Source organism: Pinus tabuliformis, chromosome 5_2 (assembly GCF_031772625.1).
Source record: "Pinus tabuliformis cultivar Carrire ecotype Pingquan chromosome 5_2, CPIR1, whole genome shotgun sequence".
Classification (NCBI taxonomy): domain Eukaryota; kingdom Viridiplantae; phylum Streptophyta; class Pinopsida; order Pinales; family Pinaceae; genus Pinus; species Pinus tabuliformis.
In genome coordinates this window covers 92,267,047-92,294,413 of record NC_142306.1, presented here as the reverse complement: position 1 = coordinate 92,294,413, position 27,367 = coordinate 92,267,047, and the positions used below count along the sequence as shown (strand labels likewise).

Sequence of the window (27,367 nt, the reverse complement as noted above, 5' to 3'; positions counted from 1 at the left end):
AGTCTAGGAGCACGTGATTCAGTTCGTTATACTCATGAGCTCAGGATAAAAAAATACCTCTCCAACAAATTCACAAATGATACTTAATGGATAAACTCCATATGAAACCAGTAAGATAAAAGCTCATTTTCTATGGGTGTTGATCACGATTTGAATATTTAACCTTCATTTTAGCAAACTTTTCTTTCTTCGAATACATCACGGTTTCTGATTGCATAACTCAAAAATGTTGCAGAAACATAATGAAGCAAGGATATTCAACAAGTGCATGGAAATTCAACTACAGAAATATAGAGTGTAGGCTGACAGACTCACTTTATAAAATATGCAAGTTCAGTTACTACAAAAGATAATTCTGCTTTGTACGATCTGGTTACATGAATCATTAACAGGGGCAACAAAATTAACCAGTTATATTTGGAGAAAGATCCATTTTGTAACATACAGAACGTACATGCATGAAGATCTTGCACGACGCAGCGTAACGGTTTCAGGCCACAGTCACTTTGAACAATGGAATCTTTATGTAAAGCATAACGAAATTCATTTTCCGAGGACCATTCATGTCTCTGTTAATCTAATAAAACTGACTATACTAAAACAAGCCCAAATTACAGAGATTAAAAATAAGTTTTCATGAAACGATTCAGATTCGCATTCTGAAATAACGGAAGAAAATTGAAACAAACCCAGTAAATGACAAGACAACCATGGAAGCTTTAATTGGAAAAACACAAAAGATAACCATACAACTGAAGTGGTAAACTGCCATTTGTTCACAAGATGTCTCTGAGTTTCCACATTGTTTGAAATGAATGAAAGACACTATTTGACAACCCACAGAAAATTTATAACATTAACTATATGGACGACATCATTCTAATACTAAACTTCAACCCTAAACATGAGCGCGACCCCAAGACGATGACATATACATAAACTTTCAATATTAGCAGACAGAAGTCTCTAACCTGGGCTCGAAGGCAAACCCTTGTAAGCCTTGTGTAGCGTGAACAAAAGGGCACCTGGGCACCCAACTCCACAGCTTGTGATACATATCATAGGTGAGCATATCTGAGCTTTTGCTGCAACTGATCAAAATGATATTCCCATGCGCGATGCAGCTAAAGGTCTCCTGGTCACAGACCTTCATGAACTCATCATACAAGGACTGTGGCATTCTCTCCAGCTCTACCCACCCAGTCCTGGAATCCTGGAGACCCCAAATCCTGACGCTCTTGGGGACGTTCAGCTTACTTTTCTGAACAGCGGCCACCATAACCAGGCGCCCCCTGCACTCAACTAAGTTGGGGCTCCTGAGAAAACGGCGCATGGGGGCCTGGATCTTGCTCCACATTCCCGGCTCTAGATCATAGGCCAGGACACTGAAAGGGCTGTAATTCATGCAGTATAGAATTCCATTGGCATGGGTCATCTTACCTGATTCGAGATTGCAGAGTCGGGGTAGAGGACCGGCTATGGTCCAATACTGGCAAACCGAATCATACATCTCGGTTGTCAGATTCTTGACAGCAAATGGCGAAATCATGTCATCGCCTGCAACAATAACTTTATAGGCCTTGGTCTCCTTCTCGACAATAAGCCCCACTGATGGAACAAAACGCTCTTTCAAAGTGCAGGGTAATTGCAGGCATTCTTTTGTCAAGGGATTGCATATGAGCACAGTCTTGCAGCCTGGATTTTCTGAGAGGCAACACAGTAGCCCACCGGCTGAGGCCACCACAGAGAATATGGAGGGCAACGAGGAGAGCGATGTCCTGAACCATGACATGGAGAAGGGATCGTAGAGATACCCTTCTGTCCAAACTCCAGGCTTGAACAGTAGAAACCATTGCCTCTGAGGAGCGGCCTCGGCGCACAATTCAAGAAAGCTGTCGGAAAACAAGAGACGGTACCAGTGTTTGCACACCGAACGCATTCGAAAGAAGCTAGGAGGGGGAAGGCAAGCAAGTATTTTCTCCACCAGTTTCGGTGGCAACATACTCCACAGCCTCGGATCCATCCACGTTCCTTGACTGGAACTGGAAGACGAGGATGATGATTCTCGGCTTCCATAGCTTCGAATAACCAGCTGAGACAGAGAAGGATCCATTAATATTATTATCTCAGACTCTTACCTCACACAAACCCTAACAAAGCAACATTATGTATAAAAAATCCCTAGACAAAACAACATTATATATAAAAAAATTGGAGCGGCTTGGTGGGGGGTCGGGGGAGGTGGTTTTGGGGGCATCTCGTTTTGAATATCAATTGCATGCGTTGATATCGAGAGGCATAAACACGAGAGAATCGAAGCACAGAAGCCGCAGCAGCATCTGAGGAGGGTGAGTCGAAGTAGCACAGAGAAAGTACGTAATAGTAGGTGGGCGCTGCATGAGTAGCTGGCAGACAATACAAGACAATACAAATTACAATACAAAGTACTGAGCAACAGACTGAGTTGACATTGCTCTTCTGTCGGGCGAGCAGCTGCTGTGTAACAGCCGAGAAAGAGAGTTTCATGAATGCAACGCGATACCCAAAGACTCGTTTGTCCCAAGAAGAAGAAGGAAGAAAGGAAAAGAGGGGGCATCCCACCGGCTTCAAATAGTGTACCCTCTGTCGACAAAGGTGGCGCTGATCCGTTTCTCTCTCCCAACTTTTGTTGTACAAATAACAAGAGTACTTGCAGCACAGCTACACACTGCACAGCACAGGATCAGAAAGAAACTCTTTTATCGTTTAGGTAAGTGGAGTCGAGCTGAATGCATGCATTGGCAGTAGATTCAGTACTTCACTGTACGTTGGCGATATCATATTGTTTTTCTTGCCCGTGAAACTGCACAATTCTTTACTCTTTCCTTCTGCGCGCGCAAAGTACTTGCTTCTTTTAAGTACTACCACTGCTCCTGTCGGCCTATCAGTCTGCTTCGAAATTAGAAAATACGTAGCCTGCCTAGCCTATACGTTGTAGAATAAGCAACTTGATTTTTGGCAATTCGCGGCCTGGGATTCAGCCCCTCTCTTTAAAATTCACGTTTACACGCTTACCTACTATTCTTGCTTCGCCGTCCTCTTCCGATTTCCCCATCGCCATATGAATCCACCACCATACCAGACTGCTCCGTACTACACGCCACCAATAGAAAGGATAAGATCTAAAAGGTTGAAGACAATCGGGGCTAAATTACAGCCACAAATCTCACATTTCAGCCAACAATATTCTTTCATTATTGAAATTAATATACATTCTGGAAATTAGTCATTTGGTTAACCTCTCAAGATTATTGGGTTTTGAGTATGCTTTAAAATTGTTTTTGCTTGGCTAAGAGCTTGTCTTTCTTGGATCCCAAGATCGAGAGACATCTAGCAAGAGCGAAAATCTGTCCCTTACGGACAACAGCAGTGGGTTATTCGAGAGGTATGGTTTCCATGAATAAGAGTGATGAGATGGTTGTCCTCGTTGCTACTTCCACAAGTAAATTATGGTAGGTTTCCCACCTGTTAAAAAAAACATCGAAAATTATTTATTGACCATTTGTGACAATAAAATTGAAACCAAACCGAAAGACATAATGTATGTCAATAACTAAAACTCAAAATTTCACATCAACATCATATATATAAATTAAATAATTGGTGCACATGGTGCAGTGGAATTGGCTATCACAATGTTATAAAGCACAATTGAAATCATGAAATTCAAATTCAAATTCTCAAATCAATCAAACAAAATTTAAATATATAATTAATAAATATATAAAATTAAACAAACACACATAAAAGTTAAACATATAATTAATAAATATATATAATTAAAGTTAATTAGTAAATGTATATAATTAATAATTATATAAAGATTAATTTAATTCATAATATTTATTTTATAATATGTTACAATATAAAACTAAAAAAATCATTAAAAATAACTAAGTTATAATTTCAATTTCAATTATTATTATTAATTGTAAAAAACTAACATATATATGGAAAAACATAATAAAATAATCATAGATATATAAATAACAAATAAAGATAAAATTACAAATATAAATAGAAAATAAAGAAAAAGTTACAAATATGACATCCATAACATTATATTCATTTTATTTATTATAGCAAATAAATCAACAATTTCACTGAGATGTTGTAAAGGAAACACCTTAAGGCTAGAAAAGAGTAGCATAGAAGAAAGAAGATGTGACAGAAGTTCTGTATAGGGAAATGGAAAATAAGGGTACCCTACCTACGTAAATAAATTAAGAAGAAATGTTTCATTAATATAGGTATTGTCCCTCTCGAATGCAGGTGCTCAGCAAGGACAATAAGGTGGCGGCCGAACGAAACGACATGTGACCAGACCACATGGCCATCCGTAATCTAGCACAACGGTCTAAAAATGGCATTAACACCAGTCGCAAATGGCATTTAAGGGAGCGTCGTCTCCAACCTGTCTACAACCACTCGCCTCGGCTCCACGCAAAAATGACTCCCGGTGCTAATCTTACCACTACAGCTCTCCATTTTCCTCTGCCTCTACAATGCCTCTGCCCTCACGCTGTTGCAGCTCCTAGCACTCGCACTAGCACTAGGAGGCACTGCCACCTCCTATACTGCATTGAGTTAGGCCCAGGAATTCACTTCACTCAGAGCCTGGCCTGCCATTTCGTCTTCCACTCGACCTCTGCAGCTAGTCCCTCCTCTAAGCCGCCCGTAAATTCTACTGAGCCTCTGCATCACTTTGAGCCTAATCCCGGAAGAAATTATCAAACACCTGGCGCCAACATGCCAAGAATGTGTAATCGTATGCGAAGTCGCAAAGGCAAAAGCAGAGGAAGATTGACTCATCTCCCTCGTTCTCTGATCTCTAATTCCACTTCCTCTCTGGCCCAACAGACTACAGGGTGCTACCCAAACACCCGTAGTGGAAGAGGCCACTCTCAACCTCACCGCCTCCATTCGATGCCCCCTGCGTCACCTCCTAGCGACATTCCTTCCAATCCTACTTCACCTCCCAGGGGCACTCCTTCCAATCCACAGTCGCATCTCCATTCTGCCCAATTCACCTTTCGTTCATCCATGAACAGGCCCATCATCACTGCCACTATCTCCATATCCTTTCACGAGACGAAGCAAGAAATTAAGGGACAGGCCACTGAAGGTGGTGGCCACACTAGAGTAGAACTATTCATGGCTCAAACGAGCAACCAAGGAGCAGTGACGTGGTAGACTGGGAAGGAGACAAGACAAACGAGGAAGGAGGCAGACCAGGACCAACATGAAGAAGAAGACATGGATCCTTAACGTTGTTTCATCGAGGAGGAACAATCGACGCAGTAGGCAAACAACGCAGAGGTTTCACAACAAGCAGGTGTCGACATGGAAGATTACAGGTGCTTCATAATGGAGGAACACCCGTTGTCTTCGCCTCACTCCTAGTCAGCCACACTGCTTGCCACGTGTTTGCCACACAGCCTACCACACAACCTGCCATGTGTATGCTATTCTCAAGTTTTTGGGAATTTTTCTTTCTCATTTCTTTAATGGGAGTTTCGGAAAAACTAATGGTTTTAGGGTCCTTGGTTAGTTTTTGTTTCACCTGGAAAAACTGATAAAAAATTGTGTGCAATTACTAGTTTCCCCTGCGTGGGCAGCAAGTTAATTTTTGCAATCATTTTTTGATTCAGGTAGGTTTCTCATTATGGGCAATCCAGTCTCTGTTTCTGTTGTTTTTTTCCAACACTCAGGCATGGATATGCACAGGCTAAGGCTTCAGTGTACAATATTTTTTCAGTAATAGAATTAGCCTAACTTGGAAAAAAAAATATAGGTATTGTCCCACTTAACAAGAGATGGACCAATTTAAACAATAGCAACATCACCCTAATGTAAAAAATAAATATGGAAATTTTGAAACTTATACCTGTAAAATGCATATTCATATTGACATTTATATTTGATACTCAATGTTTGTTCTTCAGTTGACTATATTTATAATTTTATACTGTCTATGGCATGTAATCTTAAATAAAATTTCAATTTTTAATGTCACTGATCTCAATATATAAAAATGATTGAAAATCTTATAAGCCATGAATATTGCAGAGCAATCAGATGATTAGACTGTTACCACAAGTATGGGCATGGGTCTCGTTGCCATTTTCCAGAGCGCACCTACATGATCCTTTCTGGGGAAATTGGGAGGCTTATCACTGAAAAATTGGCATTACCATTTTGTAAAAAAATTATGGAAAGCTATATCTATGAATTATGTGAAAATTATAGCCAAATGTGAGCAATCCTTGCATCTAGAGAGATTGAACATTAGACCAAAACACAATGAATAGAAATAACATGTATGGTGAAAATAATGCATTTGAAGCAGAGACATTAACATTGGCTCAACTATATGCAAAAGAACAAAAAATAGCTTGCAGGGGATGTTGCACAATGATGAATCCTATCACAAGATGCAAGTTGAATGCACCCCATATTGTAATGTCATTCCATTACAACAAACTCCATACACAAAAGTCAGACATCAAATCAGTTGTGCTTCCTAATATAGCCATGGGGCAAGGTACTATAATCACAGAATAGTAGAATATCAGAACAAGTATATGCAACTCAACCCCTACAATATTTGTTTAGATGTAGAGTTGTTACAGGGCTTCACAAGTGATTCTCCATCACTTGCTGTCAAACCCATCCAGGCAATATCTAGTGAAATGTTTTACTTGGAATTTCCATTCTCCCTTGCTAGCATTAAATGAAATAAAGTTGGCACCCTCCTCTTTAGTGATCTGTTTTATCCTTTTCTCAAAATTTTCCACCTCACGGCCTTCTAAGAACTCTTAACCTGTCTTTTTGTCCTTGCATTTCACATTTAATAATAAAATTTCTGCAGGCTTGTCTATGCCCTGGACTACAAGATGCATTTTGCTTTCATCCATGGACACAAGGATCTTGATTTGTTGAATTGAATAATACTCTAAAACTCAAGGCATCTAGCATCTATTTCCCAAAATACTTCACTGATCCATAACCTTTTCTACCTAAGACAAAATCTTTAACCTCACAAGAACAATCACGTTCGACATTATATTTCACTGCTAATTCTTGTATCTTTGTTCCATATAGTAGTCAGCACGCAAAATCTTTGGAGAGCTTCAATTTTTGTAGCATGCATATAAGTTATGGCAGCTTCACCATTTCTATTTCTAGATGTTGGCACATATTTAGATCCTTTATGGTAACGTTCTTCTAGAGAAACATTTTTTCTCGTAAAAGATTTTGAGGTAAACTTATCAATGGATTTTGATGGTAGAGGATTGTTATAAATGAAATTACTCTCATTTAGCCCAAAAATCTGTTATGGTAGAAGTCAACTAAAGCTCATCATGCCGAACACACTGCGCCTTTGGTTTGTTTGAAAACCATCAACCAATTTTCTTGCACCTCATTTTTAACGTAGATAGCAAAGGATGTTATCTATGCTAGCTTGCTCCACTTTGTCCTCCATACGACTAAATGTTTTCATATCCTTTGGATGATCGAGTAACCTGGTTGTAAATTAGTTTCATATTAGAATAAAAAGTATTAATATGGGAAAAAATATTCTCCAAAATAAATGTGAATGTAAGAAGACTACACAAAGGCACTAAAATCACAATCATTGGAGTGAGGGATTATGTTATTACCTATGATTATGTTATTGTATCCAACCCAAAACCAAGTATTCTGTGGTTCCACAACACTTCTTTCATAATTATCAAGAATAAGGTTTATAGTTTTGCACCTATTCTATGCAAAACATTTGGCTGTGAGCTTTGTTTTTTGTTTTTTAATATAGATTGTGTAATTTATATAATCATTAGAAATTTTGTTCACTTGGAAAGTGTTTAAGTATGGAATTTCACCAGACTAGTAAATATTTTGATCGTTTTAGAAAGTGTTTTAAGTAAGGAATTGTAATAGAGTCACATCTAGCTTCGCCTCTTTCAAAACTAAGGCCATCTAGTGGGATGTAGCACATCCACAATGGAACCTGATGGATGGCTTAAAGCATTGTTGGGCCTTATTGGCAATTTTGTAGAGAAATTTTCTTGATTGTTGGATTTAGTTAATAAAAGGACATAAAAATTGCACTATTTGGTAAGAAATAGTGGGTAAATTTTACCCAACTTGATTGCGAGATGAAATGAAAGATATTTTGGTTGGATGTCTAAGAATATCAAGTATGTCTTTAGATTAGGGGATTGTGATGGTTGTGTCCGTCCTTTTATTCTCACTTCTTTATTGTTGAATACTTGGGTTATTTATTTTGTTAATCATTTGTACTTGTAATTTGCATATTTGGCAATGCTTGTGTTGCAATGAACCGAAAGACTTGCATCTTGCTTTAACACAGTGAGGATAGAACCTGAGTGGATGGCTTAATGCTTTGCGCACCTCAACAATGTATGATTGGAATTTCCAGTTGAAAGTTTGTTTCTAGGGTGGGGGTACTTTCAATGTATCAGTGCTTGAAATATCCAATGGTGTATTCGAGGCACGTTCCTTCCCCTGAGAATCGTGATGTTAGTTTATTTTACACTAATGGTTTATTTCTTCTCATTCTTTTCTTTGTGAAGCGAATTATTGTAACCTTGTTATTTTTTTATTGCAGGTCAAGGCCAGAAATTGTGATATTTTTTGGGTGGTGAAGATTTTGATAATACGCTACTCCAATATTTAGTTGGTGAGTTAAAAAAGATGGAATTTTTTTACTTATCCCATGATAAGCTAGCCCTATAAAGGCTTCACGAGGCTGTACAGAAAGAGAATGTGCAACTGTCATCTTCTTCTCAGACAGAGATTAATCTACCATTTATCACAGCAGATGCATCTGGTGCAAAGCATTTGAATGTGACAATAACTCGTTCAAAGTTTGAAATGCTAGTAAATCACTTAATCGAGAGAACAAGAATCCCTTGCAAGAATTGTCTAAAAGATGCAGGGATTATGACATCGGAAGTGGATGAAGTTATTCTTGTGGGAGGAATGTGTCGGGTGCCCAGGGTTCAAGAGATTGTTGCTGAGATTTTTGGAAAGACACCAAGTAAAGGTGTTAATCCAGAGGAGGTTGTGGCAATGGGTGCTGCCATCCAAGGTGGAATTCTGCGGGGTGATGTAAAGGAGATGCTTTTACTGGATGTGACTCCTCTTTCTCTTGGATTAGAAACACTTGGCGGGGTTTTCACTAGGTTAATAAGAAAAAATACAACAATCCCAACGAAGAAGAGTCAGATATTCTCAACTGCAACAGATGGTCAAACTCAGGTTGGTGTAAGGGTATTCCAAGGAGAGCATGAAATGGTTGTAGACAATAAGCTTCTAGGTGAGTTTCAGTTGGTTGGTATTCCACCAGCTCCTAGAGGTGTTCCCCAAATAGAATTTACCTTTGACATTGATGCAAATGGTATAGTGACTGTATCTGCCCACGACAAATCCACTGGAAAGGAGCAACAAATTACTATAAAATCATCTGGAGGGATTTCAGACGATGAAATCCAGAAGATGGTGAAGGAAGTTGAGATGCATGCCCAAAAGGATCAGGAAAAGAAACAGTTAATTGATGCTAGAAACCACATAGATAGCATGATATACAGTGTGGAGAAGAGCTTAAGTGACTACAAGGACAAGATTCCTGCAGATGTAGTCACTGAAATCGAATCGACAGTAGCTGATTTGAAGAAATCCATGTCCAGTGACGACTTGGATATGATCAAAGCGAAAACTGACGTTGTAAGTCAAGTGTCCTTGAAAATAGGACAACATATGCATCAACAATCTAGTGGGTCATCTTCTTCTGGATCAAAAGGGGGAATTGAGGCACCTGAAGCTGAATATGAGGAGGTGAGGAAATGATCAAAAATCAATTGAGAGTTGCAAAATACGTGTTTGGTTTCCAAAGTCATTTAGATCAATTTTTTTATTTAGGCTAGTAATAGAGCAGTTTTGAAAAATTTAAATGGCTAGAACCAGGGGCAATTTTAAGAACCACCCTAAATTTATATGTATAATAAATGGGCTAATCCCCATGGTACATAGGAAAAATGGGAGGCGATTTTATCAATAATATAATATATATATATATATATATATATATATATATATATATATATATATATATATATATATATATATATATATATATATATATATATTTGGTGAATCTCTCACCAGATTATATTATCTTGTACAGTGATGGAGAATCTTTCACTGAATTATAAAATCTTGTAAGATCTTGGCAAATCTTTTACTGAATAATAAAACATTGTGAAGTCTTAGCGAATGTTTTGTTAAAGTATGAAACCATATATGATAATAAGAAAACATATTCATTAAACTGTAATACACTAACATACATGTTTGGAAAAAGAAACATAATTTTCTCTTCCTACAAACAATGTTCCAAGTTTCAGTGGCCATGTTTGTCAAGGTTCTTACAATACACTCTTTCATATCCTTCTATTAGTTTTGATAATATTCCACAACAAAGTTCTTGTAGGTGTTGATATTGACAATGAGTTCTGTCAAGGTATGAGAGATTAATCTTTTCTCTACAACTTTTGTCAAGCTACCACTTTTTTCAAGTTATCAAATTTCTTCCTTATTCCATAGACTCCAACTGCGAGATAAAAAAAAAACACATCAAGTTTGTTTACCCCAACATGCCAACAAGTAACAAGCCCCAACTATATTATATAAGAAAGTATTATGTATCCCAAGGGCTTGAAGGGGATCTAATTGAAAGAAGTGACCACTGTGAGAATCCTTCCAATCAATATATGAATATATAAATGTAGATTTATTATTATTTTAATTGGAAATCTTCAATTAAATAATAAAATTTAATTACGTCTCTCCCAATCTAAATTGCTTATTAGCATAATTCACTACCCTCATAGGTCTCGCATTTCTTAACAGCATTGTAAAATGTAGATTAATTTCCTTTTTGTTGAACAATCTCCACCTTTTAGGAAAATATGGTGCAGTGGCTCCAACCCCTACAGATCATTAGGACAAAATAGAATAACACAGAAGATGAAAGGTTGTATAAACCAACTTATTTTTCAAACAACTAATCTAACATCAGTACCTAAACTTTTTCATGAAGATATCATATTGAGAATGTCTTAAACATGGTGAGAAATCTTCTGCGAGGGCGATGTGGAAAGGGTGATAAGGTTTCATTGTTTTGAATTTTTTTTGTTAAATCAGAAAAAGTTAAAAACCAATATTAATGGAGATATTGGTATTTTTTACTAAATTTTGTGAAGTGACTAAATGTAGCTTTAACCATTCACCTTAAGATGTTTCTACAATATAATTTCCTATGTCTATTTAATATCTTCATTATCATAAAAACCAACCTATATCCATCTTAACTCCACATCTACCACTCTTAGGGGGATGAAATCTATTTATCCCTCTGAGCACTTGGTAGACCCAGAATTAAGATGGATCTAAGATGATAGAATTTCCCCTTTAAATAGTCTAGGTTCACATGAATACCATGGTATTACCATGGGTCAATACCATGGGTTATCATAAACCTGGAGCTTAAAAATTACTATTAGTAATTTATAAAAATTAATAAGATTAATAATTGATTTTTATTTTGTTTTTTATTTTAACCAAGTTGAAATGTTTAACATACATTAAATTACAACATCCGTTTTTACTCTTGATCCACCAAGCCCCGAGAGGGATCAAATATTTTTTCACTCTATGCTAGTTTACATATCACAATATTTGATACCTCTCGGGGCTTAGTAGATCCAGAGTAAATATGGATCTATGCTAGTTTAATTCCCCCATTTAAATAGGCTACATTTGAGGTGAATACCATGGGTGAATACCATGTGCCATTTTAATTTTTATTAATAAGAATATTAGGATAATAATGTTTTTTGCATGGTATTAATAATAATCTGGCCCATGGTATTTGGCCCATAGTATTTTGCCCATAGGTTTCACCTAAATATAAAGCATTTTTTTGAGTGTTCGTAAATATAAGGTGACTTATGGAGTAAATATAAAAAAATGTTTTATTTGTTTACCATACCTCTTTTACAAATATTGTATTTGGCCCATAGGATTCACTTAAATAAAACCTCTTTTTTGAGCCTTCACAAATAGAAAGAGGGTTATGGGCTAAATATAAAAGGAGATTTTATTTATTTACCATACATCTAGTTTATTTATATTTTTATTTATTTACCATACCTTTTGAGTAAGTATAAAAAAAGGTTTTATTTATTTACCATACCTCCACTTTATTTATATTTTTATTTGTTTACACCCTTGCATGTATATAAGGTGACTTATGGAGTAATTATAAAAAATGTTTTATTTATTTACCACACCTCTCATTTATTTATATTTTTATTAATTTACCATACCTCTTTTATAAATATGGTATTTGGCCCATAGGATTCACTTAAATAAAACCTATTCTTGAAAATTAGGGCGAATGGAAGGTTGTAACTCCTAATTTCAAGGGCTAAATTTACCTTTTTTACCCTCTCCCTTAAAATAAGGTGGGCTATTTGAGGCAATTTGCAAAAATGTACTATGATACAAAATATTCGCCCACTAAAAATTTAAAACCCCTTAGTTCCCCCAAAGGGCAAAAATTCGCCCCTAAAATTTTCCATGGCTATAACCATTTAGAAGGTTTTTTGTTTGAGAAGGCATCTCTCTAACCCGAAAAAGGGTTGCTCTTTAGTAGAGATGTAGTTGAAAACATATGGTTGGTTTTCTTCACAAATCAATTATACTTATGATCGATTTCAAAATGGGTCTTTCGCTACCTGTTAATTGTACAGAATCTAACAAATTACCTCAAAGGGTTCTCTCTACAGGAATGAGTCTTTGAATTTTTGAGATCAAATATCAAGTGTAACATAAGCATCTCATTTGGATTATTCAACATAAAAAACTTTGTTTTGAAAATGGGTTTATTCAGGAATCAAACCTCAAATTTTTTATTTGCAAAGTTCAAGTCCATACTTGTAAAACTATGATGAACAATATACCTAAGCACCGTCCATTATTCATTGAAAAAACAAGAAACACCTAGCGACATTTCAAAATAGGACATCAAGACTTAGGTAGGTGTTTTCTTGCTTAGCATCCTAGTCATATATGTAGAAAGTGGATGGGCCAAGCCATGTTTATGCCACTTGAGCCAAGCCGAGTATTTAAGGTAGGAGTGAGATGTCATGGAGCATGGTCAAGCTTAGATAGCAAGAAACACATTCCTTCCAAATTTAATGCAATCTATACTCTTTTTAACTTAGTTAAAAAATGACCAATTTCTTCAATTTCTCCTGGTCAAAGGACCCTCCACAAGACACTCCAACCTTCCATGAGCATGGAAGGAAAATAATATTTTAGATCCTTAATAAATAGAGGCTAAATAGATCCAGTGATTAACCATGGATACTTTCTAAGATAAATAATCACATTGGAATGATTTGAAGGAAATGTTGATAAAAGTCGAGAAATTTGATCCCATTTTATTTTATCAAGAGAAAAAATAGGTACAAATTTTGAAAAATTTGTTGTTTTTTATTAATAATGGAAATATTTTCTTGGTGTATGGTGGCCTTGAAATACGTGTTGCTTGTGCACGTACCTTGAACAAGTCAAAAGGTGTGATTAAAAAATATTTCAGTGCACCAAAAGCTTGGAATCCAAAAAATGCTTTAGAAACATATACATACTCTCCTCCCGACCAATTTGTATCAAATTTTATATACAATAGATTTATAATAGTGGAGTCTCTACTGGATTTGGGCGCATAGATATCAACATGAATGGTAGCTTCTTGATGGCTATTTCACTGCCATGACCTTTTCAAATTGTCCCAATTTCACTTGTTTAATTGAATAATAGTCTCCAAGGCATCTAACATTTGTTTCCTCAAAAACTTCATTGATCCATCAGATTTTCTACCTAAGACAAAATCTTTAACCTGACATCAATAATCAGGTTCCACACTCTCTTTCAGTGCTAATTCTTATATTGTTGGTTCCATATAGTAGTCAGCATGCAAAAGCTTTGGCATCAGAGCTTCAATTTCTGTAGCATGCATATAAGTTATGGCAACTTCACCATTTCTATTTCTGGATATTGACACATATCCAGATCCTTTAGGGTAAAGTTCTTCGAGAGAAACATTTTGTCTTGTAAAAGATTCTGAGGTAAACTTATCAATGGATTTTGATGGCAGAGGATTGTTATAAATGAAATTGCTCTCATTTCACGCAAAATTTTGTTAGAGTAGAAGTCAACTAAAGTTCAGCATGTCGAACAAACTGCGCCTTTGGTTTGTTTGAAAACCATCAATCAATTTGCTTGCACCTCATTTTTAATGTAGATAGAAAAGGATGTTATCTTCGCTAGCTTTCTCCACTTTGTCCTCCATACGACTAAATGTTTTCATATCCTTTGGATGATCAAGTAACCTGGTTGTAAAGTAGTTTCATATTAGAATAAAAAGTATTAATATGGGAAAAAATATTCACCTAAATAAATGTTAATGTAAGAAGATTACACACAAAGACACTAAAATCACAGTCACTGGAGTGAGGGATTATGTTATTACCTGTGAGTATGTTATTGTATCCAACCCAAAACCAAATATTGTGTGGTTCCACAACACTTCTTTCATAAATATCAAGAATAAGATTTATAATTTTGCACATATTCTATGCAAAACATTTGGCTGTGAGTTTTGTTTTTTGTTTTTAATATAGATTGTATAATTTATGTAATCAGTAGATATTTTGTTCATTTGGAAAGTGTTTTAAGTAAGGAATTGCACTAGACTAGTAAATAATTTGGTCGTTTTGGAAAGTGGTTTAAGTAAGGAATTGCAGCGGACTGGCATCTAGCTTCATCCCTTTCAAAAAAGAGGCCATCCAATGGGATGTAGCACATCCACAATGGAACCTAATGGATGGATTAAAGCATTGTTAAGACTTGTTGGCAATGTTATTAGATCAGAAGGGGGAACTTCGGCACTTGAAGCTGAATATGAGGAGGTGAGGAAATGATCAAAAATCAATTGAGAGTTGCAAAATATGTGTCTGGTTTCCAAAGTCATTTAGATCAATTTTTTTATTTAGGCTAGTAATAGAGCAGTTTTGAAAAATTTAAATGGCTAGAACCATTTAGAAGGTTTGTTGTTTGAGAAGGCATCTCTCTGACCTGAAAAAGGGTTGTTCTTTAGCAGAGCTGTAGTTGGAAACATAGGTGGCAGGAGATTGTACTAAACTGCAGTGATGTACTTATTTGTTCTAATCTAAAGTCAGTGATTTCTGTGGTTGGTTTTCTTCACAAATCAATTATTCTTATGATCGATTTCAAAATGGGTCTTTCGTTGCCTGTTAATTGTACAGGATGCAACAAATTACCCCACAAGGTGCCCTCTACGGGAATGAGTCTTTGCATTTTTGAGATCAAATATCAAGTGTAACATTAGCATCTCATTTGCATTGTGCAACATAAAAAACTTTGTTTTCAAAATGGGTTTATTCAGGAATCAAACCTCAATTTTTGTATTTGCAAAATACAAGTCCATACTTGTAAAATTGTGATGAATAATATACCTGCACTCGCTTGGGACTCCGCAGTTCGAAAGTTGTATTTGTACTAAAGGATGTGGTAGCCAGAGGTCCTACAAATTGCACAGAGTTCTCCACTATGAGAGTCATCGAACCAATTTTTTTGTGAAATTTTCTAAACCTTCACCAATAGCAAAGTCCTTGTAGCAAGCAATGGGAATAGCTCGGAGAAGGATGTATACCTACAAAATTAGAAATGTCATTATTTTAAATTTACTAGAAAGGGTAAACAAATACAAAAATGGCCTAAATGGTTTTTAGGTATTATATGAATATAATATTGATAGTAAAAAACTAAGGCAATTTCAAATAGAAAGGGTAGGGAACAGGTAGTCCCCTACTCCCCAACTCAATCTACTCCAGTGGGGATGGTTACACTCTGCACCTTTAACCCACGGTTCATATCCTTACCCTATCTAGAGAGCATCCATTGTAATAGCTCATACTACCATTACCATCGTCAAACTTTTGATTCTTATACTCAATTTGGTTGTTCATCATATATGCTACATTCTGCAATTGATCACCACAGTGGTAGCTTGCCACACCATCACACAGAGAGTCCTCATTTCAAAATAGATGCACTTCCCAACTCTACTACATCGGCATCTTTCTACACATTGACCGCCCCGATGTCTGGGATGCGATTATCAAATTGCCCCAACCCCTTGATATCTCATTACCTAAAGGTTCTTTCCACAAGCCTTATTTGATGCCATGCCAATCTTACCACAACGTAGACTCTTCCAGTCCCTCTTCTTCCAACAATCATGGATCATTTTCAGGCCATTCATTTCAGGATGGACATCATTCATTCAGTTTTAATGACAACATACATTATGATTCTTCACTGGCGCTAATTGTGTCACAAGATTATGAAAAACTTCAGAGTGTTCCATTTGGTACAGGTGAAACATTTGTCCATTTTATCTGTTTCTTTCTCCTATCCCTATGTTCTGGTGCCTCTTGGAGTTGTTGTAACCATTCAGAAAGATTTATAGGAAATTCAACCCAGAAATGCGATAAAGAGGCTATAGCGAGTGTGAAGACCATGCCGTTACACTTTAGTGGCTTTGAAAGCCCTTTATCTAAGGCAGGTCGACTTCATGGATTCTGAAATGCCTCCTTCAACTTCAAGCTCCACCAGTCGGGTCCACACTAACAAGGCACACATCAAATCTTTCATTTCGTTGGGCTCCTCGTCAACAACTGTAGGAGTATTTGTGCTAGAATTTGCTTGGCTTCCAAGAAGAATGGCTCTGCATCCACTGAAAATACTCTGACAGGATCCCCGCGCATCGAATATGCAAAGGCTTGGAAGAAAGAGTGTAACTGACATACCCTAACCAACCAAAACAACTAAAACTTGCATCTAACGGTGGATAATATTTGAATCGTCTAACACATAAGATCAACAGTGCAAAACAATGCAGAGTGGCAGCTGGGGGAGTTCTTCTTAGATGGGAATGCCTTACGGTGTAAAAATATTGTATTGTATGTATTATGATAAAAATGTTTATATTTATTATGATAAAAATAAATTAATAACAGTTGTTTATTGAGTATGAGATGATTTTAATTTTTAAATATATTTTAATTTTTAAGTAAATTATTTGACAATTTCACATAATAAAATATTGTAATTTTATAATTAAATTTTGTAATTATACAATTTTATAGCTTATGAGTATTTCGAGTTTAGATAAATAAGTTATATCAATATATCATAACTTTGATAAATAAAATGAATACATATAAAATGATGAATAGATTCATGTATTTAATCATAAAAATGTTTATAGATAAAATATTATTTAAGTATAGATAGTGGTTATGTGTAAGCACAAATAAAATATAATAGTTAAACACTATTAAAATAGTAAACAACCACATTTCCTAGAACACTTATTTTTAGGTATATTTACATAACTAAACACTTAACCCATTGTATCATCTTGGAGATTCCACCAAACCATAAGCTTTGTTGTATTATTTCTTTTTAAGACATGTCACCTACCTATGAGTCCATGAGGATGGAGAGGCTCTTACCACTATCAATAGCCCATAGAAACAATCCAATATTTAGCGAAACTATAGTGACACAACTACAATAATCATTCTAACCATCTAGCTCTCTTTTGTGTCAGTTTATACAACTCAATTGAGTCCCTTAGAGAATCCTCAACCCCTCCAAGCTCTAAGAAAAAAATTATTAGGAATATCTCATCAAGGACTCTAAGAAATCGTTAGGAATACCTCATTAAGGGATCCATGAAATCAAATTATAGAAGGAGTTCTTGAAGCAACATTTCAGCATGTTCTTGGGTAGTTTTTCAACAAGAACTCCTAACAAACATGACAACATAGTTGTCCATGTAATTACTAGTTGTCATTGTTGTTTTCCAACATAAAGTATGGCTTCCAACACTTTTACAAGATCAAACTATTATTTTTTCTCTTCTTCTTGTTCCGAAAAATAAATTGTTCTTGTACTTGAATATCTTTATTCTCCCAGGCATGTTCGACTATCACAACTACTCACAATTATTATACTCAACCCGTGTTGTCTTAACTAGATGAGAGGACACTATCACCCACCTTTCACATGCATTTAATGATACAACTTTCAATAGTGTTGTACTTATCCCATGATTTCATAACTAAGTTATATTATTCTTTGTCTATAGCCTCTTACATGCATTTAATGAGTGAGTTACAATGAGTCAAAGGGGTTAAATAGTCAATGACAACAAAATTATGAATGTGACATTCGACTCATAAATCATTAAGACACATATTTTAAAATTTCACCCTTTCTTTATATATATATATAGATATAATTCCATTTAAAAATAAGAAAAAATATATAAAGATAAATGTGCCCCATAAATCCACCCTATTATGATTCAATCCACCCTAGTGGAATCAAACTCCAATTATCAAAAATTTTCCCCGGTTTGATTTGAGTGGTCAAAGACTCCATATAAAACCCATCATATAACTACACAATTAAATTGTGAAGGCTTTAAGAAAGTGAGCTTATTCATAGCTCTCCTAAAAGTTTTCAGAATGTGAGCTTATTGATAGCTCTAGCATGTGCTCAACATTCTTGACACCCTCACCATGTAGAGATTGACTATTATATATTTGGAAGATGAGTTTGACTATTATATATTTGGAAGATGTTGGAAAAGTTAGGTTGAAATCTTTACAGTTTGGTATTTTGGATAAATACGTTATATTTTATTATACTTCTAGCTTTTTTAACTTTTTAAATTTGTGATGATTTTTATTTATTTTTTAATATAAATTTCATATATTTTGATTATTACAATAATATGGTGTGGCTTTCACTAGTTTTCATCATGAACTTTGAATTATGATTTGTATATATAAAATAAGTAAAGCTTCTGTAAGCATCCTCCTACCTCTAACCCAATACTAAAAAACAATAACCATGATATCTGAAAATTATAAAGAAAAACATGAATATCTATTGTGGTCTACTCTAGCTAAAATACTAAATTGTTAACCAATCCAAGTTAAAATTTTAGTAATGGAGAGAAACAATATTTTATTCTAGGTATGTTTTCTTCTCTTTTTCTTAAATAAACACACAATTTATTTTATTATATGAAAAAAAAAGTATAGACATCAACAATCTCCGGCTATCGATGGTGTGATGTACCCATGTACTTATTAAATCTAATATGGTGTTCTTCCTTTTTCTTAAATAAACATACAACCATGGGGTGATGTAGATGTTTTCATTTCACTTAATTATTTATTCTATAACATGAGGGATGAGTTTTGTTTTGTAGTTCAATATTTCTCTAAAATTTTATTTTGTTATATACAATAAATATTATAAATATAGTTACAATTTGATTTAATTATCCATTAATTCAATATTTTTTTTACTGATTTATTTGTTTCATAACATAATGGATATTTATAAAAAAATGCATGAATATAAAATAATAAAGATAAAAAAAAATAACTGATTAAAATATATGTGATTATTACGGTATAATTTTATGTATAGTAAAAATATAAAATTAAAATTGAATTTCAATTAAAAAAAAATTAAAAATTAAATTTTAAAAATATGATTTTTTTTTTTCCAGTTTTATGTATACATAAAAAAAAATCAATTCATTAATATTTCAAGTTTAATAAATTTGTCTAATTGGGAGCAATTCAATTGGCTATTGCTATATTATGAAGTGTTATGTAAACGATGAGATTCAACGGTTAAATCTATTATGGGTGAAATCAATTAAAAAAAAGATCTAACAAGTTTGAAAAAAATGTGTAGCCCATCTTATTAATTTGTTTAGTTTACACAAATTTTTGAATAAATGAATCTTAATATTATTTTTCCTTTTATATGTAAGTGGTTAGAGTGAATGAAGAAACCACTAGTGTAAATGAATCTATGTGTGCTAGAGAGGGGGGGGGGGGGGAGAGAAGGGTCATAGAATCCATAATACAAAAACTAATATTTTCAATTTGAAAAGTTTGAAAAAATAAGCATATATTGTTATCTTTTTAATTTTACTATGTTTTTAAATGAACAAATTCCATTATTACCTTGCTTTTGTATGCAAGTGGTTTGATGAAAAAGGAAAACCACTAGTTTATACATATCATAGAAAAATCATATTTGAATGAACTGAGGTATCTAAACCATAAAAAAAACACACACAAAACGAAAACAATAGAAGAGTAATTAAGCTCCAAGATGATAGATTGTATGTAAAGACACAGTTAGAACACTTAAGCACAATGAATTGTTATAACATATCCAATTCCCCTAATGACTTACATAGGTTATGGGGTATGTTTCCTTTTACTAGCTTAACAATAAGATTTTATACCACTTCATCACATAGCCCTACTAAATTTATCCTAACCACACTTGCAAAAACTTGATTTTCATCTATCATACATTTTCTCAAACAATTTACATGTAAACCTTTCTTAAAATACTTTGTACATAACCAATTAAGTAGCATTTTCTTGTATACATTTTTTCAAAGATTTTGTATTAAATCAAATTAGAAACATCACTTTAATTCTATTCATAACATACTAACTAAATATACCACTCAATCATGCAAATTTCGATTTTGCCTTTGAGGTATTTTATCAAGTAGTTTGTATGCAAATTGCAATAAAACACCTTTAATAAATTTATTAAAATTCTTTGTATTCCATTAGGCATATATCAATTACAGCAATATTATAATACAACAATATTATCCCCAACAACAAAATAACATTTTCATTAGAGCATTTCATCAAACAATTTGTATAGAATGACTCATTAAATCATTTAGGAATTTCTTCAAACACTTTGGATGCAACTAATAAAAAAACTTATTTTCATGCAAATAGGAATATATTAGCTAAAACAATACTACCATACAAGAATATTATCCTCATCCAAAAAAAAAAATCATTGGGGAATTTCATCAAACAATTTGTATGCAGTGAATAATTAAACCATTTAGGCATTTCTTCAAACACTTTGCATGAAAACTAATATAGAAAATTCTTCAAGGCATATATCCTAAATTATAGAAGTCCAACTTCTAAAAGATAAACCAAATTATTAGTGGGAGTTCGCCTCACTATGGTTCAAGTTTCAACTTCTACAACGTTTTGGAACAAAAGTTATAACATAAAGGATAACATGACTTGTTTGATGAATTATTTTATGAGAATTAAGGAAGCTTAATTACCTCTATTCATATCTAAAATATCACCGCCCAACATCTAAAAGTTGGACTTGATCATTAGTGATATTTCCCCTCACTATGGACCAAGTTTCAGCTTTTGGAATCTCCCAGAAGAAAAATTATACTATAAATGCCAACATGGCATGTCTGATGCACGATTTTAAGAGAATTCATGAAGCTCAACTTCCTATAGTAATATATCCTAAATTATAATGACCCTAGATCTAAAAGTTGGGTCAAATGACCAAAGAGATTTCACCTCACTATAGACCAAGTTTCAGGTTATGGAACCTCTTAGAAGAAATTTTATAGTGGAAATGCCAGTATGATCTATTTGAAGATGCATTTAGGAAGATAAACTTCTTCTAATCATATTTCCAAAAAATTCACTACCCAAGATCTAAAAACTAGACTAAAGGATCAACAGGTTTCACCCTTGACCGTGATCCAAGTTTCAACTTCTACAACCTCCCAAAAGAAAAGTTATAGTAGAAAAGTGAGCAACAGTAATCACATATCCCTGCATGTCCACTTGAAACATATTAACTTTCACATAAAAATCAAGACATAGTTATTACAACCTCAAGGTATAATTTCAATATAATCCATAGAATAGTCAAGGCATTTTTCCTATTAATTTCATGCAACAATTTCCTACAACCATGCAAGACTATCAAAGACTTATACATTAATTCAATAAAAAAATTAATCGTCATATTCACAACTCATAGTTAATATCACTTATTGATATACTACAATGGTTTAAACTAAAGGTTGCACTTCAATTTTCCACCCAACCATAGACTAGTCATAGCATGTAGTTATTACAAAAAACGCCCTCAAGCTAGATCCACAATCCATGGGGATTTTTCAAGAAAACTCAGCTATTCATGCTCACAAGTTTGGCTCCTTTCCCAAAAATCCAATTTTGTCCTCAAAGTTCTTCCATTCAACAAAAATCCAACCACCTCTTGTTGTTCAAATTTCTTTTTATCATTTCTTGGGTGTCTATTCATGTTCTTTACTGAATATTCTTTAGGGTATTTCTTGATATATCTGCATTTGATTAAGCAGTGGTGCCAACTAACATCACTCTGTTTCTTTCTCATTTTCCCCTCTATATTGTGGATATGTTGTGCCACTTTTTAAGCCATTTAGATAAATTTATAGTAATTTATAATCAGAGTAAAATTACATTATGAAAATCAAGGGGTGTACACCATGGGTGTTACAAACCCCACCCCCTTGAGAGGACCATTTTCCTTGGTGTTCTTAGCAACAAAATACTAAAAAAGAATGATATTTATAAATAAATATTACATATTTACAATTACATTTACCATTGTTTACTCAACAACAAAATATGGGTGTGACACCCTCTTTTGATCAGCCATCTCCCATGTGGCTTCATTTGGTTTATCTTGTTTCCATTGCACGTGTACATGCTCAGCCACTTGACACCAAAGTGTATTCTACATTCAATTTCCATACATGCCATCCATTGTGCTCAGTGTCCCTTCAATAACAATTCTGGCTTATTTCTTTTTGGGAAACACCAAATGCACTCTTGATCCCAATCAATATACACACGATTTTGTGAAACCAATTTAGTTTCCAATTCTAGAATCCACTTTTCCACTTTATCAGTCCCTTAGGTGATCTATTTCATCTTCCATGAAGTCACACACCTTCCAAGTTCATGCATCCCCTTCTCTACTTCCTAGTCCCTTAGGTGATCCATCCCTTTTTAAGGCTTCCTCGCATAGGAAATGTCTTCATAGCCAAGGCATCCCTCTACTTGGATTCAATAACATAACATATCAATCATGGCATATTTCATCGCAATCATTGTGTATCATTAGGTTATAGTGTTGCCATAATGACCTTCTTCCTGTGGTCTTAAACTCTATTGTGTTGCTACACACTCTGACATCATAAAGTTGTTGTTTCTTGCCTCATGGTCAAAATCATATGCTCATGTTGGATAGCTCGATATTATACATACATGTCATGAGCGATAACTGATTTTTTTAAGTCAATTTCGAACATAACATAATCATTAAAGCATAATACTTTAGGTATAAACATTATTTGAATCATTACAAATCATAACATTAAACCAAATTAAATCATAATCTTAACAAAAAATTATTTAAATTGATAATTAATACATATCTTTGTGGCTTCTTCTTTGCTTCCACACTTAGTGATTTATCAGTCGAAGCAAGAACCTAGTGTTGCGTGTGCTCCACATAATATTCAGTCAACCTTTCCTTTAATTCCAACACATCGAGTGGATCTTAGCCGAAGAAAACACGCAGTGGTGGTTTAACTATTCCACACAGTGTTTTCGTACAAGTCCAAATGAGCTCCCCCCTCTCACTTATATCCCAATGAGTGTGGAAACTACCAATCTCGATATTATTCTATCGACATGAATATTATTTACCACCACAACTTCCATCACAACTTCGTTATCATCACAAATCCCCCATAAACAAAACTCCCATCATAACTCCCATGCCTAGGAAACCTTTTAATTCCAAGCAATTTTCCTATCCCAATACCATTACACCTCCAACAAGGAAGGTGTCCTTTTTCGACAAGTATATAAGTGGCTAGCTAGAACTTTGGTGGTAGTAATAGTTTAAGTGTATGCATTGCATGGTTTCTTAGCGCAAGGTAGCACCCAATGGCATATGTGCCTCATGTTTTGATGAAGGAATCTAGTTAGTAGTTAGTATACATATTGATATAGCCTTCAACATTTTTCTTGTCATAAAATAATATAGACACGGGCACGTAAATGTCATAATCACATGATCATAGAACTAATTAACAGTAAGAATTCCATTTTCTCAATGGATCCCTTATGTGACATTGGATCTCATTCGATAACCTTATTATGTTATCCCAAACATGGAATTCGTATATTCATCATTTTTTATGAGTGTTAACGAATTATCCTTCCATAAGAATTAATTCCGACAATAAATTTTTAAATGAAATGGAATTACATACTATCGTTTCATAATTAACATGCTCATGATATATAACACATTCAAAGTCTTAAGGTTATAAAATCTCCTAGTATCGATGCATAACATGCATTAATTTTCAAACATCAGTTTCAAAACATAGCTAAAGGAATTATCACCTAATTCTTTCTAATCACATAATTCCTTTCCTTTTACTTTTTACCTTTCTACCATCATCAACACTATCAGTTGATATTTCTATTGTTGCAATATCCAATAATTTATTTAAATGAACATGTCCTCATCCATATTATTCATAAGCTACCAATTTTCACTCATTTTCCTTTTTCATTCATGCTCACCAGAATTGTTAGGAGCATAAATATAACATAAATATCAACAATGGTCCAATGTTAACCACTTTCCTAATTGTGTTCCACAGAACCTGGAACCCATTAAATAAGTTTGCTACATTACCCAACCACAACAATTACCAAATCTGCTTCCATACCATTCACACAATGAACATATTTTTAGAGATTGATCACTTAACACACTACTATGATGGTTTTCAATTAATGACCTATTAAGCCATGCAATGCCATTATGCCTTACACATATTGGCCATGTTGTATTAAATTTTAGGAAACCTTTCACTTTTGTGCCATTTCCATGGTTGTTACACTACTTCCTATTTTATTTCAAATAGACTCAACCATGCCCATCTTAGTTGTTCTATAGCCTTCTTCTTCACTGTGACAAACATTTATCTTATGCATAGTGTTTAACCAAGATCTTGTACTTCTGGTTGGGTTCTACTTCAGCTCTTCACCATAACTCCTCTTATTTCCTTTCCCCACAGTGAACAACCACCAAGAACAAAACACAACCACAAGAATAAAGAAGAAGCAAGGAAAAATAAAAACCTCACAACAACAACACATAATAATAACACGAACAAAATGGCCATGCTCAAGGTCAACAATCAAAACAACAAAGAAAATATGAAGCAAATCAATAAAATACAAAAAATATAAAACATTCATTAACCCACAAAAACTCAATCCCATGAGTTTCAGTGTTCATTGTGTCCTTCACCACCATATATATAAGCACACACACACACACAAAATTAGACCAAGTATTTTACAAGTTTTTATAGCAACCTTAAAATTTTAACATCCCTCAAAATACATTTTGGAGGGATCTTCTCTTTCAAGGGTAATTCCCATTTCTTTCTCATGATAGACTTGTTCCATGTTATGTTGCATCATACTACTATCCATGTTTTTACTTATTTCTCTTATTGAGTCTTGTTATGTGTTGTCACTCACACCGAGTTGTTAGTTATATCAACATAAAGAAATCAGTTGTTACCTTTCCTTGCTAATACAAAGCATGGTGATTTGTAGTTGTTCAAACATCTAGAATTGATGTTAGTCACATGTTCCAAGAATCTGGAATACATATCAACATGTTTGTAACCATGTTATCACAATATTGGAAATCATCCTTTTACCATGACTAGGATCATCAAATTTTAAAATCAAGATTTTATTAGAAACCACGACTTAGCCTATAATCAACTCATAGTCATCAACCATAATGCTACAACTAGCACCCACTTGTACTGTTATGCATATCATTTATCTCAACACACATTGTATTAATGTCATTGTCTTAAAATGTGATCATTCCATAATGCAATCTCATAAGAACATACTCATATCATGCACTTAATCAAGCATTCCAAATAGAATTTAAGTGTGCATAAAGTTCAAGAATCATTGTCAATAATTTTTAGAACACTTCTATGGAGAATACCATTGACGGGTAGAAAACCTCTTATTAATGTACTCATCACATTGTCATAAAATGTATACCAATAGTTATAGGTATGAACTTTGCCATTCTCTCTTTAGCACCTTATTTTCCATAGCCTTGGTTCCTCAAGGCTACATGCAACACTTCCATTGGCTTACTAATTGTGTTTTCAACCTACTTCTAGTTACGTGTTTATCATTAACCACTATTAATCAATTTATGAAAATATACTACTCAGAGTATTTAGGTCTTCACATCCATTACTCTATGCATTTAGCATACAACCATGCATCTTGGCATATCATTATTCAATATCTATTCGATGGACATGCCTCTCTAAACTATTTATCACTTGCATTTTATTATGACTATACTATTATTCATCAACTTATGATAACTTCTCGAAACATTAAAGAAAAGTATTATCAAACAAGAGATATGTTAATATATCCCCCCTCATAATTTTGACTACAAAATTGAGTCATGAACTTTTTCAATCCTATTGGGCTACTCTAGTGATTATAGTCAACATTCTACATGTTTATCTTGCTACATCAACTCACATAAATCTTTTAGTAACATCAACATATTCATATATACAAAAACATAGTCTCAAATAAGCATGTAGTAAATAATCACCAGTGAAATTCAACATACTGCAAACACTTGCACCCAACAAATAATCATTATTTAAATAACATATAATTCCAAATTTTCAATCTCCAAATGTCTAGTTTAGAACCTTTAGTCTCCATTTCATCTTTCATAGAACTTAACTAGTCCAAGTGTTGAACTAGGTAGTTTTGATACCACTTTGTAACATGATTTATAGAATTTACGAGGCACCCGATATTTTCCCTTTTCTTTTCCCTTTTTACTAGCTCAGCGATAATATCCATTACCAATTTATCACATACCCCTAGTAAATTTATCCTAACCACACTTACAAAAACTTGATTTTCATCTCTCATAGATTTTGTTAAACACTTTACATGTAAACCTTTCTTTAAATACTTTGTATCCAACAAATTAAGTATTGTTTTTCTTGTATACATTATGTCAAACATTTTTTATGAAATTAAATTAGAAAAATTCCTCTAATTCCACTTGTAACATACTAATTTAAATATACCACTCA

General features: G+C 34.1%; 1 protein-coding gene and 1 pseudogene across 1 annotated transcript; one reads left to right on the top strand and one right to left on the bottom strand.

The window, feature by feature from the left end:
- Positions 1–741: 741 nt before the first annotated feature.
- LOC149157676 (protein UNUSUAL FLORAL ORGANS-like) lies at positions 742–2,574 on the bottom strand. Its single transcript, XM_089437653.1, has one exon. The coding sequence runs from the start codon at positions 2,111–2,113 to the stop codon at positions 950–952; it is 1,164 nt and encodes a 387-aa protein (XP_089293779.1). The 5' UTR covers positions 2,114–2,574; the 3' UTR covers positions 742–949.
- Positions 2,575–8,506: 5,932 nt separating this feature from the next.
- On the top strand, positions 8,507–9,912 carry LOC149157675 (heat shock 70 kDa protein, mitochondrial pseudogene; annotated as a pseudogene).
- Positions 9,913–27,367: the final 17,455 nt, after the last annotated feature.

Bases quoted from the DNA above. Each gene is read 5' to 3' on its own strand.
- LOC149157676 (XM_089437653.1), bottom strand. From the start codon at position 2,113: ATGGATCCTTCTCTGTCTCAGCTGGTTATTCGAAGCTATGGAAGCCGA.